General features: G+C 47.8%; 1 protein-coding gene across 1 annotated transcript; it reads left to right on the top strand.

Moving 5' to 3' along the window:
* The first annotated feature begins 4,439 nt into the window (after positions 1-4,439).
* LOC130482884 (G-protein coupled receptor 151 protein-like) lies at positions 4,440-5,534 on the top strand. Its single transcript, XM_056855761.1, has one exon. It carries the CDS (start codon positions 4,440-4,442, stop codon positions 5,532-5,534), a length of 1,095 nt encoding a protein of 364 aa, XP_056711739.1.
* Positions 5,535-19,077: the final 13,543 nt, after the last annotated feature.

Raw genomic sequence — 19,077 nt, 5'->3', positions numbered from 1 at the left:
AGGTCTACCCATTAGTTTGCATGGCAGTAGACCTGGCCTCCTGACTGAGACCCCCCCCCCCAGAAGACCAGGTCTACCCATTGGTTTCTATGCACATAGAAACCAATGAGTAGACCTGGTCTGCATGGGGGGGGGGGGAGAAGAAAGCGGCAGCTTGACTGTGCCCGGAAGTGGGGGTGGCGGGGAATGCGAGCCTGGCCCTGTCCGGGGCCAGGATCGCATGGGACAGGGGGGGCATGCTGCCTGCCCCCCCACCGCCCCCCTCCCAAGCGATCCTGGCTCTTTTTATAAATATATAAAAAGCACCACTTGGAGGGTCGCTGACTTAGAGAGAATCTAATCCCTCTACACCAGGGGTCCCCAACATGGTCTCTGTAGACGCCATGGTGCCCACCAAACCTTTTCTGGTGCCCACCAAGTATTTTTAGGGAATGGGTGGGGCCAGGTAGGGCTTTTGCCCAGCAAGGCTTCTGATTGACTACGGGAGATTTAATTGGCTGCGTGCAGATTCTTTAAAATATTGCTTTTGCGGCAGCTGCCACCACAGCACTAGGATCTGCACTGTGTTACTGAAATTAAGCTGTGGCGATCATTTTGTGATCCACAAAATCAGTGTGGTGTAATGGTTAACAGCGGTGGTTGGGAGCGGTGGAGTCTGATCTGGAGAACCGGGTTTGATTCCCCACTCCTCCACATGAGTGGCAGATGCTAATCTTGTGAACTGGGTTGATTTCCCCACTCCTCCAGATGAAGCCTGCTGGGTGAACTTGGGCTAGTCACAGTTCTTAGAGTTCTCTCAGCCCCATCTACCTCACAGGGTGTGGGGAGGAGAAGGGAAGGTGATTGTAAGCTGGTTTGATTCTTCCTTAAGTGGTAGAGAAAGTCAGCATATAAAAAACTACTACTACTACTACTCCACCTCCTCTTCCTCTTCTTTCTCCTCCTCCTCTTCTTTTTCTTCTTCTTCTTCCTCCTCTTCCTCTTCCTGCCTCCTGCAGCAGCCATTTTGTTGCTGCACACACCATGCTGTGTCATAATTCCCAATGTGGCCACAGGTTCAAATAGGTTGGGGACCCCTGCTCTACACACAGTCACATCTCCCCCTCCCCTCCCCAACTTAAAAATGTGCCTGGCTCTGAAGTCCCTCCCCAGATAAAACCACCCCTACCTCTGTCTTTAAGACTCTTCAGCTGATTGGACCACAGCCTTTTATAGTCAAGGGCCTCTCTCCAGAAGTGCAATCAGGTGCAGCAGCTGGTCATTTTCCTTGCCATGTTTTCTTGACCAGCTCCCCCACATGGCAAAGATTCACAGCGATCATCTCCTCTGTTAGTTCGTTGTCAGTCCGCTTGCTGTATGAAGGGACTTAATTGGAGATGGGAAGATGTGAATCACACAAGAAAGGGAGGGGGAGTGGACAAGCTGGTGTGTTTTATTTCCAGACCCCCCTTTCTCCTACCATCCTGAGCTCTCATGTTTCAATTAAACAGTTTGATTAAGAAAGATGACAGGCAATCAAGAGGAGGTTACCAGGGGCCAGTTTAATGCTGTATGTTGGCATATTAACCAGTGGGGGGAGGGGGCAAAGGGGGCAAAACACATCATAGGTGAATTGTTCCTCCCTTTAATAACTCAGCTGTACTATCTCTGTTTGGCAGGTTGGCAGCATGGAAATGTATCTAGATTACCTTAGTTTCTACTCCTACTACAGATCTTTAAGCAAAGGTGTGAAGTCATTACAAGTATTTGAGAGTCTCCATTCCAACTATCTGCCCCTTTGATTTCCTGCCTTTGGAAAAGAACGTTGGGTCAAAGGTGATAGAGCACATTCCTTGCATGTGGCAGGGCCCAGGGTTAAGTTCCTGGTACGCCAGTTGTCTGGAATCCAGGACTTCCTTAGGACTTCCCTCTAAAGATTGCAAAAGAGGTTGATAACAAAATAGTACATGACTTATTAAAAACAATGGTTATGTATGTGATTTTGCTGTCAAGTCACAGCTGACTTATGGCAGCCCTGTAGGGTTTTCAAGGCAAAAGACGTTTGGAGGTGGTTTGCCATTGCCTGCCTCTATGTAAGCTGAGAGAGTTCTGAGAGAACTCACCCAAGATCACCCAGCAGGCTTCATATGGAGGAGTGGGGGATCGAACCTGGAAGTCCAGATTAGAGTCAGTCAGTTAACCACTACACCATGAATAAATATAGTTTGCATTCTGCAAAGTATAGATTTGTTTCTGGCTGCCTCTGGCACTGCCCCGCTGCAAGTCAGAGACTGTGTGTGTGTGGGGGGGGGGGGGGAGGGATGGAGAGATACATGCCAAAAGCTAGATGTCCACATTTCAGACACTCAAATTTTTGTGGTGACCAATGGATACTAAACTGCAAATCTAGGCTTTGTATTTGCAACACAGAATTATTTTGGAAAGGCTTCACCTGGGACTCTTTTGTTACATTGTCTTAGGGGACAAGATAGCCTTTTATTAAAGTTATGCTTGTTATGGAAGAAGATGGAAAAAGAGAATTTTTCTCCTTCTCTCATAAAACTGGATCATGGGCTAACCCAGTGGCAGAAGACAGGAGAGCCAAAAATATATTGCTTCATGACAAGTCATTCATTTGCAGCATTCGCCGCTGTAGGATAAGGGGATAGCTACTCTCTAAATTTTCTTTAAAAAGGGATTAAAATTCATGAATGAGGAAAGATTGGTCAATGGCGATTAGGCATGGTCATTAAATGAAACCTCCATAATCAGTGGCAGTGAACCTCTGAATATTTACTGTGGTGGGGTAGCAGGAAAGTGCTGCTACCTTGACGATCAATTTATGAGCTTCCTACAAGGATAAAGGGGACCTCTGTTGGAAATAGGATGCTGGGTTAGATGGGCCTTTGGTCTGATCCATTAAAAGCCCTTTCAGAAGCTGAAACTGATTTAAGTCTGAGGTGCATAAGTGACCTCAGATAAAATGGTTCCTTTTGCCGATTTCACATACTGCAGCCTGTCCTCAACAAGCTATCCAATATTGGAGCTATTTTTGAAGGCCTGTCCCTTCTGCTTAGGGGTTCCTCTCTCTCCTTTCCTCCCCTCTCTCACTGTGTGTGTGTGTGCACGCTACAAAATCTGATAAAGAAAATAACCACTGAAGAACTGATTGAGGCTATTGCAAAGTTCAACACACTAGTCAGCCTAGGAGAACCGATAACATATTGCTGCGTGTTTGTGTGTGTGTGGACTTTGTGGAAAATAATTGCATCACCTTCCCCGTGGCCCTTTAATAAATTGAGTTGATTACTCATGTGAGTTAAGTTCAAGCCTTCTAGACATATAGATGATTACAATACCAGATTAGTGAGTTTTACCAAGACAGCTGGAGAGGTTTTTTTTAAAGGTATTAATAATACAATGGATGTTGAATTTTCCCCATTGACTGCTAAATGGCAGCAGAAAAGCAGGTCTCTCCCTTCCTCCTGCCTCAGCTTTGCTCCCCCAATCGCTGCTATTATCAAAGCAGATGAAAGGCTCTGGCATCAACTACAAAGTAGGACGGCAGCACAGATATTCATGGGTGGGAGAACTAATGCCGGAATTCCAATAGAGATTGTTTGAATTTCAGCACCATGTTTGGTGAACAGCTCTCACCATTCGCCTTTTCTGCCAGGGGAGCGCCCTTGACTTCAATAAACCAAATATCTTCCTTCCTTCCTTCCTTCCTTCCTTCCTTCCTTCCTTCCTTCCTTCCTTCCTTCCTTCCTTCCTTCCTTCATAGGAGAGTGTTGGAAGTGCTGTTCTAAGCCTTCCTTCCTTCCAGCAATAAACCAAAGAATATCTTTCTTTCTTTCTTTCTTTCTTTCTTTCTTTCTTTCTTTCTTTCTTTCTTTCTTTCTTTCTTTCTTTCTTCCTTCCTTCCTTCCTTCCTTCCTTCCTTCCTTCCTTCCTTCCTTCCTTCCTTCCTTCCTTCCTTCCTTCCTTCCTTCCTTCCTTCCTTCCTTCCTTCCTTCCTTCCTCTCTCCCGACTCTGCCTCTGCCTCTCGCAATCAAAGGGAGAGGGGAGGCGGTGGGTGTCCCCTTTCCATTTCGGTGGCGGTGGGCTGCCGGGGGTGGCGCCAAGGGGTGGGGGCCTGCCCCAGCCCTCCAGCGCGTTTCTGGGCTCCCCAGTCCAGGGTCAGCGAGCCGCCAGTTTCTCCCGCCAGCGCTTCCTCCCGGCCAGCTTTCCCCCCGGGAGTGGAAGGAAGGAAGCCTTGCAGCCGCGCGGGGGCTCGGCTGGGAGAAGAGCCGGCTGAAGAGCGGGGAGTTGCTTCCACCGGAGCAGGTGAGGCCGGCTTTCTCGTCTCCCCGCCCCCCGGCCCGTCCTTCCCTCCCCCCCCCCGGCAGGCGGGTTGAAAAGCAGGCCCCTCCCGCCGCCCCCCCTCCACTCGGTGCCACCCGGCCGGCCTCTGCGCACCATGAACAGCTCCCGGGCCGTGGTGGCGGCGGCTCCCCGGTGGTGGCGGGCGGCCGGGGGCGGGGCGGCCGGCGTGGTGCTCCCCTCGCTCCTGGCCGGGGTGGGCTTGGCGGGCCTGGCCGGCAACCTGCTCCTGGGGGCGCTGCTGGCGCGCGGGGCGCGGCGCGGCCAGGCCCCCCCGGCCAGCCGCCTGCTGCTGCTCAACCTGTGCGCCGCCGACCTGCTGCTGGCGCTCTGCTGCCTCCCGGCGCGTCTGGCCGCCTCGTGGCGGGGCGCCTGGCCCCTGGGGGGCTTCCTCTGCCGGGCAACGGAGTGGCTGCTGCACGGCTGCCCGGTGGCCAAGAGCCTGAGCTGGGCGGCGGTGGGGCAGGCCCACTGCCACCACCTGCGGGCGCCCCCCCGCAGCCGGGGCTGGGGCGGCCGGCGCCTGGCGGGGCTGCTGGCGGCGCTGTGGCTGGCGGCGCTGCTCCTGCCGCTGCCCCTCTTCCTCTTCAGCCGCCTGGAGGGCGCCCCCCCGAGCCGGCGCCTCCACTGCGTCTTCCGGAGCCCCCCCGACGCCGCCGCCTTCATGGACGTCTTCGGCAAGGTCTACCCCCTGGCGGCCTACCTGGCGCCGTCGGGCTTCACCTGGGCGTGCTACGGGCGAGCGCTGCGCCTGCAGGCGGCGAGGGAGCCCGCCCCCCGCGCCCGGACGGCCACCCGCCTGCTCCTGGCCCTCAGCCTCCTCTTCCAGGCCATGTGGCTGCCCGCCTGGGTGGCGTGGCTGTGGGAGCGGCACGGCCCCCCGCCGCCGCCCGCCCTGGGCTTCCTGGCCGAAGGGCTGGTCTTCCTCAACGGCGCCGTCAGCCCCGGGGTCCTGGTGGCCTCCTCGGAGGAGCTCCGCGAGGGGCTGAGCGGCGTCTGGACAGGACTGCGCTGCGGGAGACGGGAGCGGGGACCCGCCGGGGCCGGGGCCGGGCCGGACCCGCCGCGGGAGGCGGCGGCGGCGGCGGAGAAAGCGCTCCCCGACGTGGAGCACTTCTGGAAGGAGCGGAGGAGCGCGGCCGCCGGGGAGGAGAGCGACCCGGTCCCTTGGGAGCGCCAGGGCGAGCCCTGAGCGGGGCAGGGGACGGGCGGGCCGGCCGGCTGGCTGCCTGGGCTCCTGGGCTCTGCCTTGCTCGCCCACCCGACGCTTCTCATCCGGCCCCGACGCTTCGTTTGCGCCCCTTGGGGCCAAAGCGCCCGGTCGCTGGAGCCTCCTTTCTTCCCTGTTCCAGCCAGGATTCAGCCGGGATCGAACGCGCGGACGTTCTTCGAACGTTCGAAGAACGTTCGAAGAACGTTCGTGTGTTCGATCCTGGCTGGAACGTTCGAAGAACGTCCGTGCGTTCCATCCTGTTCGAAGAACGTCCGTGCGTTCGATCCTGGCTGGAACGTTCGAAGAACGTCCGTGCGTTCCATCCTGTTCGAAGAACGTCCGTGCGTTCGATCCCGGCTGGATCCTGGCTGGAACAGGGAAGAAAGGAGGCTCCAGCGACCGGGCGCTTTCGCCCTTGCTGGGGGGGGGGGGAGCCCAGCGCCGGCCAAACCCCCGCGCCGTGGAAACGCATCGCTTGAAAAGAACCGGGGGAGAAGCAGGGGAGAAGGTGAAGGAGGGATGGCGGGGTCGAGAGCACCCCGACACTTCCGTGGGGCGGGGCGGGCGGGGGGAGAACTGTCCCCGATCCCCATCTTTGGTGACAAAATGATCTCTGACCTGATAGGAGGCTTTTCTTAACTTGGTCTTTTAACGCTCCCCCCACCTCCCAGTTCTTTCATGGAAGGGGGAAATCCCGACAGACTCCCAGGGAAAGCGACGCCACCGACTCTTTATACCTGCGGTGGTGCTGGACTGCCGTTGGAGAAGTCTTGGGTTCTGATGTGACCCTGCCACTGATCCATAGGGTGGCCTTGGGCTGTTCCCCCACCCCTTCTGCAGCTCTCCACCCTGCTTAGGGATGAGGAGGATAACATTGATTTACCTGTAGCACCTTAAAGACTAACAAAAATATTTTCTGGTAGGGTATGAGCTTTCGTGAGCCACAGCTCACTTCTTCAGATCTGAAGAATCCCTACCAGAAAATAGTTTTGTTAGTCTTTAAGGTGCAACTGGACTCTTGCCCTTTTCTACTACTGCAGACAGACTAACACGGCTACCCACTGTGAATTGATTTACCTAGCAGGAATGTTGTAAGGATTTTTTTAAATTAAGTTATTTATAGTCCATCTTTCTCACCTGAATTGCAAGATACGTATATGACATTAGAACCCGCTACATAAATGCTACATATCTTAATTTTTTAAAATCCTTCCCCACTTTCCTTGGGGTGTATTCTCCAAAACGGAATGGAGGCTGTTTCCAAAGATGTTGGCAGATGGACTCCTGTTTCTCCCCATCTCCACTTCTAGATTCCAGTCCAGTAGCCCCTTGGAGACCAGCAACATTTCCGGGGTGTAAGATTTCAAGAGTCAAAGTTCCCTTCATCATATCTTTTTGGTCTCTAAGGTGCTCCTGGACTTGACCCTAGTTGTTCTACTGCAGACCAACATGGCTACCCTTTGAAACCTCTGGTGGGGTGTACTGGTTAAGAACTGTGGTTTGGAGTGGTAGACTCTAATCTGGAGAACTGGGTTTGATTGCCTGCTTCTCCACATGAGCAGTGGATGCTAATCTGGTGAACTGGGTTGGTTTCCCCACTCCTACACATGAAGCCAGCTGGGTGACCTTGGGCTAGTCACAGTTCTCTCAGAGCTCTCTCGGCCCAACTACCTCACAGGTTGTCTGTTGTGGGGAGGGGAAAGGAAGGAGATTGTAGACCAGTTTGATTCTACCTTAAGTGGTAGAGAAAGTCGGGATACAAAAACCTCCTCCTCCTCTTCCTCCTCCTCCTCCTCCTCTTCCTCTTCTTCTTCCCCCCCCAATATAACAATGGGAGACAAATGGGAAGCCAACCTTCATGGATTCTGTGATAGTCTCCTCCTGACAAGCCTTCAGATTGGAATAAGATTATCTTCATTTCCTGCCTTTGCCATGTGGATTAGAATGGATTCCTGGATGCACATGGACTGCTCAATGAATTTGGGAGAAGGGGTTGCCAGTGCTATGCAATAAAGGATGGATGGGAAAGAAAGACATCTCTCCCCATCAAAAAGTTACTGCAGACCCCGATCGAAGGGATCTCTATGCTAGCCCCTTGTAGTGGGAATGCAGGAGGTGAAGCAGGACTCCCTTCAGACTTTTCAAAGGGATCCAAAGTGTTGGAAATGTGGCTTGCCAGTTCCATATGTATATATACATGACTACTTTTGAGCAACCATGCCAATTTCCTTGGAACAGAGAGGCTGCATTGTCTGAGTGTGTAGGTAACTCACAGTTTATGTTGTAAGTGAAAGGGAGAATGTTGTAAGCCACCTTGGGTCCCCGTTGGGGAGAAAAGCAGGGTATAAAGCAAACAAACAACTAAAACTGCCATTTATTGATAAAATAAAAGGTTATATTCAACATTCTTAATTAACTCTTATTTTTTTGCCTGCCCTAACCTGGATGACCCAACCTAGCCTAATCTCATCAGATCTCAAAATCTAAGCAGGGTTGGCCCTGGTTGGTACTTGGCTGGGACAGCACCAAGGAAGTCCAGGGTTGCTACTCAGAGGTAGGCCTCTGTTGTTCTCTGTTGCACACCACCTCTGTTGTTCTCTGCCCTGATCTGGATGGCCCAGGCTAGTCTGATCTCGACAGATCCCATAAACTAAGCAAGATCAGACCTGGTTAGTACTTGGATGGGAGACCACCAAGGAAATCCAGGGTTGCTATGCAGAGGCAGGCAATGGCAAACCACCTGTCTGTCTCTGCCCAGACCTGGATGGCCCAGCTAGCCTGATCTTATCAGATCTCAGATAAGCTGGGTCAGCTGGGACAAAGGGTCGTTTCATAATTCTATTAATTGTAAATCATTTATATTTATTTATTTATTTACTTCATTATACCCCTCTTTTCTCTCCAGTGGGGACCCAAAGCTGATCACATCCACTCCATTTTACCCTCACAACGACCCTGTGAGGCAGGTTAGGCTGAGAGTATGTGACTGGCCCAAGGTTACCCAGTGAGCTTCCATAGGAGAGGTGGGATTTGAATGTGGGTTTCCTAGTCTGAGACTCTATCCATCTCTGAGACTCTATCCATCTTTCCACCAAGTTTAAGGAAGGTTGTTTCCAGATGACAAGGAACAGGGCATGAGTCATCTACCTTCCTGCCATCCCCCCTCAAACTCCAGCAATTAGTATTCAGAGATATACTGTCCCTGAATGTGGAAGTTCCATTATCAAAGCTAATAGCAGTCAATAGACCAGTTCTCCATGTTTTTGTCAAACCCTTTAAAACTGGTGCCATTTCCACATCTTGCGCCAGTAGCTGTGTAAGCTAATTATGGGATACGCGAAGAGGGAACAGCACTTTGTTCTTTGAATGAGCGGTCTGACTGCTCTGACCCCAAGAGCCACTGCGTCCAGGCAGAAGCTCCCCCCAATACTCTTTGGGAGCTACTGCTTTGGGAAAAGCACTGACAATTGTTCTGAAAGAAAGGAAAGCATTGTCATGCAGGGAGTGGGGGCCTTTTGAAAAGATACAGACGTTGCAAGGACCAAGGCATCCTTGGGAATAAGGATAATCTGAAGCCCATGGAAATGGAATCAATGGATTGTGTTTCCTGAATGTGCTTTGTTTGTGTGTGATTTCCCCCCCCCCCAAATAATAGACAATAAAAAGTGCCAAAGCTGGGATAGTATTTCTCTTGAAATCACCTGTCTGTGTTTTTATAGGGCCGGGTGGAAAGAGGGAACAAAAATATGATTCTTGGCCATGGAAACTAAAAGAGAGGTGTGAGGCTGCTATTTCAAACACACAAATGGAGTAAGTCCCACTGTGTGTAGACAGACAACCACAGGAAGCTCCTTATACTGAATCAGACCATTGGTTTATCAAGGTCAGTACTACCCGATCCTTTAAGAGATCCAGTCAGGAAACAGCAGGGACTGAGCTTGGGACCCTCTGCACGCAGAACAGAAGCTCTATCACTGAGCCACAGCCCCTCCCCAACTTATTTCCCTGTCAATATGAATAGGTTTAGCCTCCTATCTACACCTCAAAGAGCTGCAGCACAAAACAATGTACTAGTCATTCTAGTCATTCCCTGTCCATGGGAAAAAAGGAGGACTTTATTTCTGGGAGGGATCAAGAGAAATCTCTAACAAATTTCCAGCATTCCTCTCAAGACTCAGATCACAAATTATATGACTCTGCGAAGCTGCAGTCGATCATCAGTTCAGTCTTCTATCCAGATGCCGGATCGGTCATCTTGAACAGGCCAGATGCTGAATCAGACCTTGATTCAAGATCAGTATCATCTACTATGACTGGCAGTAGCTCTCTAGGGTCTCAGGCAGAGGTTTCATATCACCAGCTAGCTGCTCCTTTTGACTGGGGATGCTGGGGACTGAACATGGGACCTTTTGCATACAGGTAAGAACATAAGAAAAGCCATGCTGGATCAGACCAAGGCCCATCAAGTCCAGCAGTCTGTTCACACAGTGGCCAACCAGGTGCCTCTAGGAAGCCCACAACCAAGACAACTGCAGCAGCAGCATCCTGCCTGTATTCCACAGCACCTAAACTGACATACTCCTCTGATACTGGAGAGAATAGATATGTGTCTTGATTAGTATCCATTTTGACTAGTAGCCGTGGATAGCCCTATCCTCCATGAACATGTCCACTCCCCTATTAAAGCCTTCCAAGTTGCCAGCCATCACCACATCCTGGGGCAGGGAGTTCCACAATTTACCTATGTGCTGTGTGAAGAAATGCTTCCTCTTGTCTGTTTTGAATCGGTCACCCTCCAGCTTCAGCAGATGACCCTGCATTCTAGTATTATGAGAGAGGGAGAAAAGCTTCTCCCTGTCCACTCTCTTCACACCATGCATAATTTTATATACCTCTATCATGTCTCCCCTTACCCTCCTTACCCTTTCCAAGCTAAACGATCCTAAGTGTTTTAATCCTAAGTGCTCCTCATAGGGTAGTTGCTCTAGCCTCCTGATCATTTTGGTTGCTCTTTTCTGCACCTTATCAAGCTCTGCAATATCCTTTTTTAGGTGTGGTGATCAGAACTGTACACAGTATTCCAAGTGTGGTCTTACCATAGATTTGTACAAGGGCAATATGATATCAGCAGTTTTATTCTCCATTCTTTGTCTAATTATGGCCAGCATGGAATTTGCCTTTTTCACAGCAGCCGCACACTGGGTTGACATCTTCATCGAGCTATCCACAACCACTCCAAGATGTCTTTCCTGGTCTGTCGCTGCCAGCCCAGATCCCATCAGTGTATATGGGCACTTTCACACAGCCCAAATAATGCACTTTCAATCCAATTTCAATGCACTTTGAAGGTGGATTTTACTGTGTGAACTGGCAAAATCCACTTGCAAATGATTGTTAGGGTGCAGTGAAAGTGGATTGAAAGTGCATTATTTGGGTGTGTGAAAGTGCCCTATGTTAAGTAGGGATTTTCCCCCCAATATGCATCACTTTACACTTGCACACATTGAATCTCCTTTGCCATTTTAATTCCCATTCCTTCAGTTTGGAGAGATCCTTTTGGAGCTCTTCACAATCTGTTTTTGTTTTAACCACCCTAAATAATTTGGTATCATCTGCAAACTTGGCTACCTCGACGTTCACCCCCAGCTCTAGGTCACTGATGGACAGGTTGAAAATCCCACTGCTCACATCCCTCCACTGTGAGATTAGATGCTCTACCACAGAGCCATGGCTTAGGCGTAAAGGTATATTAGAGAATTTTTTTTTTTATTAGGAGATTTTTTTCATGGTAAGAGTTGCTCAACAGTGGAATCAGCTTCCCAGGGAGGTGGTGAGCTCCCCCTCACTGGCAGTCTTTAAGCAGAGGCTGAACAAACACTTGTCAGGGATGCTCTAGGCTGATTCTGCATTAAGCACAGGGTTGGGCTAGATGTCCTATGTGGCCCCTTCCCCGTCTCTGACTTCTATAAGATACAAGTCAGAATGGAGATCTCTGAGTCCTTGTACATTGTACCTCTGCATCCTGAGCTCCTTCTTTGCAACACCCGTCCCACCTTCTGACTGGGATATAAGGGCTCAGGGATCTCCATTCCTACTTGTATCTGACAAAGGGAGCTTTGACTTTCAAGAGCTTGTACCCTGAAAATCTTGTTGGTCTCTAAGGTGCTGCTGGACTACAGTGTAGCTGTTTTTTTTTCCTTTCCTGAAAGACTTTCAAAAAAGTTGGAAGAGAGGCTAGAGATAATCCTTGAAGAGTCCTTGAAAAGTAACTGGCAGAGATGAATGAACACATTTAATGTTTCTGGATTTTCTGAAGTTTTCTAAAATGCACCTGTCAACCCTGAGGTACTCTCCAGGAACCTCCAGGTCTTGTTGTAACGTAACCGAGGTTAGGTTAGTCTACTCAATGAAATGCCACAGCTTTAAAAGGAAAGCTGAAAAGGGTTTTATTTACAAGAAAACACAATTTAAAATACAAGTTACAGATAAAGCACACTGGCAATAAAACAAAAACAAACTATCTAATCAGACTGCTGACTAACTGATACTTAGCAGATATTCTTACTTACAGCTCTGAGTCATTCCTGGTCACAGCCTCACGGCTGGGCATAAATCTTGCGTAGCAAAGTTGCAGAGTAACAAAGTTCCAAGCAAATAAAAGCGTAGAGGTAGCAAGGCATCAGAATAAAGAATGAAAGGAAGACGAGATAGCCACCATAATACCTAACTGTAATTATGGATCTCTAGGCTGGGGTCAAATGATCCCTCTGGGCCAATCAGGGCCCTGGCTCGGGAGAACCCTCTAATTGGATCTAATCAGTTCTAACCAGTATTCTTCACACACCGGATCCCCTCTCCCAATATCTCACAGCTGCAATGTTTTACCCAATTAATCTGAAAGTAAATGTCCTTGAACAATTATCTCATTGACTTAACAAACAGCAGGTGTAGGCCATCAAGTCTCTGAAAACCGACTTTGGAAAATGACTGCAGCTAACACTTAGCATTTTAAGATGGAAAACTAAACTTTGGTCAAGAAAGAAACAGAATGAATCCCTCTGGCTTGACAGCACCATTGTAAGATTTCACAAATATCTATCCTTTTAAAGCAAATGTTTTAAACCCTGGCATTTGTCTTCTTCAGCCCACGAGCTACTAATTCCAGAATAGCCCATACATTTTTGTTCAGGCATTTAAAAACTCAAAGACAAGAACTGCGTTTTTGACATGGTGTTAATTTTGGTTTGACAAAAGTAGATTTTGGAAGTGAAGTAAGGTTCCTTCTGTTATTATTGGGGACCCTGAAACCATGGCAACTGGTTACTTCCACAAGAGAAGGAGCATCAGGAAAAAACAGGAACTAGGTTTCAGTGGGAAAAAGCCCCTTTGGCCTACCTGCCAAAGAAGGGGATGAATGGGAGAGAGATGAGGGCTGCCTGCCAAAGGACCTGATTAGCAGAGCTTAGAGTATCTCCCAGACCCTGACCTAGATGTCCCAGGCTAGCCCAATCGCATCAGAGCTTGGAAGCTAAGCAGGGTTAAGCAGTACCCTGGTTAGTACTTGAATGGGAGACCACCAAGGAAGTCCAGGGTGGTGATGCAGAGGCAGGCAATGGCAAACCCCCTCTGAATGTCTCTTGCCCTGAAAACCCTCCAAGGTTGGCTTTGACTTGATGGCACTTTTCACCACTAAAATGCTTCTTTAAATTACATTTAGACACCTTTGTAAGCTACGTAATGGGGTGAAAAGTGGGGTAATATACATTGCCTAAATAAAGAAATTACCTGACCTGGATGGCCTAGGCTACCATAATCTCATCAGCTCTCAGAAGCTAAGCATGGTCAGCCCTGGTTAGTACTTGGATAAGATACCTCCAAGGAAGTCCACAGTTGCTACACAGAGGCAGGAAATGGCAAACCACCTCTAAATGTCTCACGTCTTGAAAACGTTATGGGGTCGCCTCAAGTTGGTTGCGACTTGATGGCACTTTCCATCAGTAAACTGTTTAACTGTATTATATCTAGGTACCATTGGAAGTGAAAAGTGGGGTAATATGCATTGTCTAAATAAATTATTAATGACAGGGAGGCAGGGTTAAGTGAACCATTGATGATACTAAATTGGATGGGGAAGTTAATAGCTTGGAGGACAGGAATAGGATGCAGCTGGACTTGGATAGGATGGAGGATTGGGCCCAGGCAAATAAAATGAAGTTTAATAGGGAAAAGTGTAAAGTGTTGCACTTGGGTAGTAAAAATCTATATATATCAGAATGAAGAAGAAGAGTTGTTTTTTATATGCCAACTTTCTCTACCACTTAAGGAAGAATCAAACCAGCTTACAATAACCTTCCTTTCCCCACAACAGACACCCTGTGAGGTAGGTGGGGCTGAGAGAGCTCTAAGAGAGCTGTGATTAGCCCAAGGTTGCCCAGCTGGCTTCATGTGGAGGAGTGGGGAAAGCAACCCAGTTCACCAGATCAGAGTCCACCGCTCCCTGACATGGGAAGACAGATAATATTGATATTTGATGAAGCACCTTAAAAGCTAAATTCTGCAGAATGATTGGCAGTCACTAAAAACATATTGTGTAGACACTTTTCTTTGCACCTCTGGCTGGATTGGCCAAAGCAAAAATCTCTCCCAGCTGGAAAGGAAAGTAATCAAGAGCATGCCTCATTTAGCAAACTGTCAGCTTGACACGTTCCTTTCAGAAGGCACTTTGGTCCACGTGCCTGCAAATGATCAGAGTCTGCCCCCCCCCCTTTCGTAAAGGCAGCTCTAACACATTTATTATCTTTAGACTAGCACTTTTCCGGTCAAAAGCTCCGAGCTTCGCATGCATCGATGGAGGTAGAACTAGAGGCAGGAGGCCCAAGGGAAGGGCTCACAGCAATTTTGCAATTCTCTATGGGTTGTCTCTGGCAGGGAATGTCTAGAGGCTTCACATCTACATTCATGTGCCCTGTGATCTGTCTCTAATTGTGTCTCTGCCACTGTGAGGCACAGCTGGAAAAGTTCTGCAGATGCTTGTTCAGAGCCTGTTTCTGGAATGACCATAAGTTGCAGCTCTGCTGGAACATGACAGAGAGGAAGCAAAAAGTACGAATGAAAAATGTGCACTTATTTTGCGGTTACAGGTAGAGTGTGTGTGTAGTGCAGTCAAGTCGGTTCCGACTCATGGCGACCCTAAGAATCAGTGTCCTCCAAAACATCCTATCTTTAACAGACTTGCTCAGGTCTTGCAAATTGAGGGTCATGACTTCCTTTATAGAGTCAATCCATCTCTTGTTGGGTCTTCCTCTTTTCCTGATGCCTTCAACTTTTCCTAGCATGATTGTCTTTTCCAGCAACTCTTGTCTTCTCATAATGTGACCAAAGTATGATAGCCTCAGTTTAGTCATTTTAGCTTCTAGGGTCAGTTCAGGCTTGATATGATCTACAACCCACTGATTAGTTTTTTAGCAGGCCACGGTATCTGTAACACTCTCCTCCAACACCACATTTCAAGGAAATCTACTTTCTTCCTGTCAGCTTACTTCATTGTCCAGCTCTCACACTCATACATAGTAACAGGGAAAATGATGGCATGAATTAACTTGATCTTGGTTGCTGGTGACAAATCCTTACACTCAAGAATCTTTTCTAGCACCTTCATAGCTGCCCCTCCCAGACTCAGTCTCCCTCTGATTTCTTGGCTGCAGCCTTACACAGGGGAGAAACCATATAATTGCATGGAGTGAGTAAAAAGCTTCACTGAGAGTGTGCAACTTATCCATCATCAAAGAATTCACACAGGAGAGAAACAAAATAAAAGCCTAGAATGTGGAAAAGGCTTCAGTGTTAGTGGAGGTCTGATTTCCCATCAAAGAATTCACACAGTGGAGAAACCATATAAATGCCTTGTGTGAAGGAAAAGCTTCAGTAGGAGTAGAAGCCTTGCTTCCCATCAAAGAATTCACACAGCAGAGAAACCATATAAGTGTGAAAAAAGCTCCAGTGTTAGTGGAGGTCTTATTTCCCATCAAAGAATTCACACGGGGGAACCATATAAATGCCTTGAGTTCAGGAAAAGCTTCAGTTGGAGAAGCAGCCTTGCTTTCCATCAAATAATTCACACAGGGGAGAAACCATATAAATGTCTAGAGTGTGAGAAAGGCTTCAGTGTTAGTGGAGGTCTTATTTCCCCTCAAAGAATTCACACAGGAGAGAAACCATATAAATGCCTACAGTGTGGAAAAGGCTTCAGTGTCAGTGGAGGTCTTATTTCCTACAAAAGAATTCACACAGGGGAGAAACTATATAAATGCCTTGAGTGCAGGAAAAGCTTCAGTTGGAGTAGAAAAAATTCTCATAGGGGAGAAAACACAGAATTGCCTGGAGTGTGTAAAAAGCTTCACTGAGAGTGGGCACCTTCTCTGTGTGTGTGTTAAGTGGCATCAAGTTTCTTCCAACTCATGGCGACCCTATGAATCAAAGTCATCCAAAATGCCCAATCTTTGACAGCCTTGTTCAGATCTCGCAAGTTGAGGGCTGTGGCTTTCTTTATTGAGTCGATCCATCTCTTGTTGGGTCTTCTCCTTTTCCTGCTGCCCTCAACTTTTCCTAGCATGACTGCCTTTTCCAGTGACTCTTGTCTTCTCATAATGTGACCAAGATCTGATCACCTCAGTTTAGTCATTTTATCTTCGAGGGTCAGTTTAGGCTTGATTTGATCTATAACCCACTGATTTGTTTTTTGTTTTTTTGTTTTTGGCATTTCATGGCATCCATAACATTGTCATCCAACACCACATTTCAAAGGAATGTCCAACTTTCACACCCATACATAGTAATAGGGATTATAATGGCCTGAATTCCCAAGTTCGCAAGGTTGGAAGAGACCACAAGGGCCATCCAGTCCAACCCCCTGCCATGCAGGATCCCACAATCAAAGCACTCCCAAAAGATGGCCATCCAGCCTCTGCTTAAAGACCTCCAAAGACGGGGGACTCCACCACCCTCTGAGGCAGCGCATTCCACTGTCAAACAGCCCTCACTGTCAAAAAGTTCTTCCTAATGTTTAGGTGGAATAACTTTTCTCTTAGTTTAAATCCATTACTCCGTGTCCTAGTCTTTGGAGCAACAGAGAACAAGCTATTGGTTCTCGTAGGTTATCCAGGCTGTTTAACCGTGGTCTTCATTCTGATATATATAGATTTTTACTACCCAAGTGCAACACTTTACACTTTTCCCTTCCGCTGGCTAGCTGAATGGCGCCGGGGGGAGGGGTTCGGAGGGGGCTTGGAGCAGGAATCCTCCACCACTGGTGGGGCATAGTAACCTTAGACCAGATTGAGAATTAATATTTTAATACCCATAAATTGATCACTGCTATAGTTACTTTTCAGGTACTGGGCCAAAAATTTCCCAAAGTTACCTGTTGCTTATAACAATAGGGTCTATGCTTATATGTTTAAATGCACACAGCAGAGAAAATGCTGGAAAGATGACTACCCTAATCAAAATAATGGTTGGATTTGTAAGTGGGAGCATGAACCAAGATGGCTCTGAGCAAACAGCTTAAATGGACTGAAACTTGTTTCCTGATCTTCATACAACCAAGGAAAATAGATTGACTTCAATTTTAATACAAAGACAATTGGAAATGCAGGCAACACAGACTCATGGCTGTAGGGCAGGACAAGCTCAGTTCAATATTAGAGAAACCAAAATCACCTCCTTCAAGGCCAGAACAGAGATATTATTATGCTTGCTTAAAAGACATTGCAACAAAACTTGTGAAAGAGTAGTTGACTTTTCATTATAATAGATAAAGATAAAATATCTACCAACATTTCTCCCTTGATTTTCTTTTCTTTTTTTATTTCTTCCTTATCCTTCCAGTTAAGGAGAAGGCCTGGCACTCAGAGTGGATTGGGCTCTGGCACCAGTTTTTTTTTGTTTTGTTTTTTGAGATAGAAGGCTACATGTTTATTCCTAAGGTTGCCAGCTCCAGGTTAGATAGATGGGGGCAAGGCCTGGAGATGGCAGGTTTTGGGGAGAGGATGAACCTCCGTGGGGTATAATGCCATAGAGCCCATTATCTCCAGCAGGACTGATCTCTGGTATCTGGAGATGCTAGATTCGAGTCTGTTAGCGCCTTCGAGAACAGCAAGGTTTTCAGGGGATAATGTGAGGATGTCTGCTAAAATGTTTCGTTTCACTCTCGTCTGCTGAAATGTTTCGTTTTACTCTGCTGTTGGGTCTGGCCCGTACAAGCGGTCAGATCCTGGTTCAGGCTCTTGACATGTTTTAGGGCTGTCTTTGCTTTTCAGTTGCTCTGTGATTCCCACTCCCTGTTCCTCACCCCTCCCGAGTCCAGACCTTGAGTAGCTAACGGCCAGGCCGTGTTTAGACTCCTGTTTCCTCCTTCTTCCCTCCCTTCCCCTGTGCTCCACTATCAGATAGCATTTCCCAGGCCCTTTGATCTTGCACCTGTGATGTAATCGTGTAACCATGCTTTAAGTTAGGCTTTGCAGCCCAGGCCTGTATTGGCAGCTTTGAAGCTGCAGTGTATCCATGCTTACTAGATGCTCTCAATAAACGTTTACCTGCTTCTGACATGCCTGTCTGAGCAAGTGACTTTTTGAGACGACCTAGGTTGGCTTGAGGACCTGACAGATAAGCTTTCAAGGTATCTGACAAAGGGAGCTTTGACTCTCAAAAGCTTATATCCTTGAAATCTGGTTGCTGTTTTAGGTGCTACTGGACTTGAATCTAGCTGTTCTGCTGCAGAACAATCCTCTGAAACTGTTGTCTGGAGTTGTAATTCCAGGAGATCTCCAGGCTCCTCCTGGAGACTGGTGACGGGGAATTTATTGCATGTTCCAATGAGGGTTTCCCATTGAGGCACTCCAAACAAAACATAGCCATTAAAGTAATCCTATATTAAAAGCTTGAGCTCATTATGCATATAACTTTTATAGTTTTAATGACATCACTGCATTACTAGGGAAGAACTAGGACAGAACAAATATCCCATCCTATTAGACATAAGCAAATATTGATGTATTCATACAGATTAAAAACTGTATCTAACTTCTTGAAGCTGCAGGGAGGGTTAGTCAAAATTCTACTCTTTACCACCTTATCATCACTCAAGGATGGACGCCTTCTTAAACAGTTAGTCCTTTTAGAATACCAAAGCTCCTATTTTGCTTGTCTATGGGGCATAGATTGGATGCTCCTGGTTGACAGTGGGACATAGAGGAAGTGGACACCTTGTAGGTAAGTGGATTGAAGTTAGGTACCAATTTGCCAGGGTGTTGTGGCTTGGAAGTTTTTGTGAGAATGCCAGAAGGAGTTTTCTGCAGAACAAAACTAAGCCAGCATTCATCTAAAATATGGAGGGTTCACAAAGGTATTTAGAAACTTTACATAATTTTTGTTCAAATACAGAACTGGATTATTTCCACTCTGAATTTGGTGGCAGCCCAGCATAGGGATTTTTATCCATCCATCCATCCATCCATCCATCCAT

The sequence above is a fragment of the Euleptes europaea genome, chromosome 9 (assembly GCF_029931775.1).
Source record: "Euleptes europaea isolate rEulEur1 chromosome 9, rEulEur1.hap1, whole genome shotgun sequence".
Lineage (NCBI taxonomy): Eukaryota > Metazoa > Chordata > Lepidosauria > Squamata > Sphaerodactylidae > Euleptes > Euleptes europaea.
Note: the sequence above shows the minus strand (reverse complement) of the source record. Positions and strands in the feature narration are given on the sequence as shown.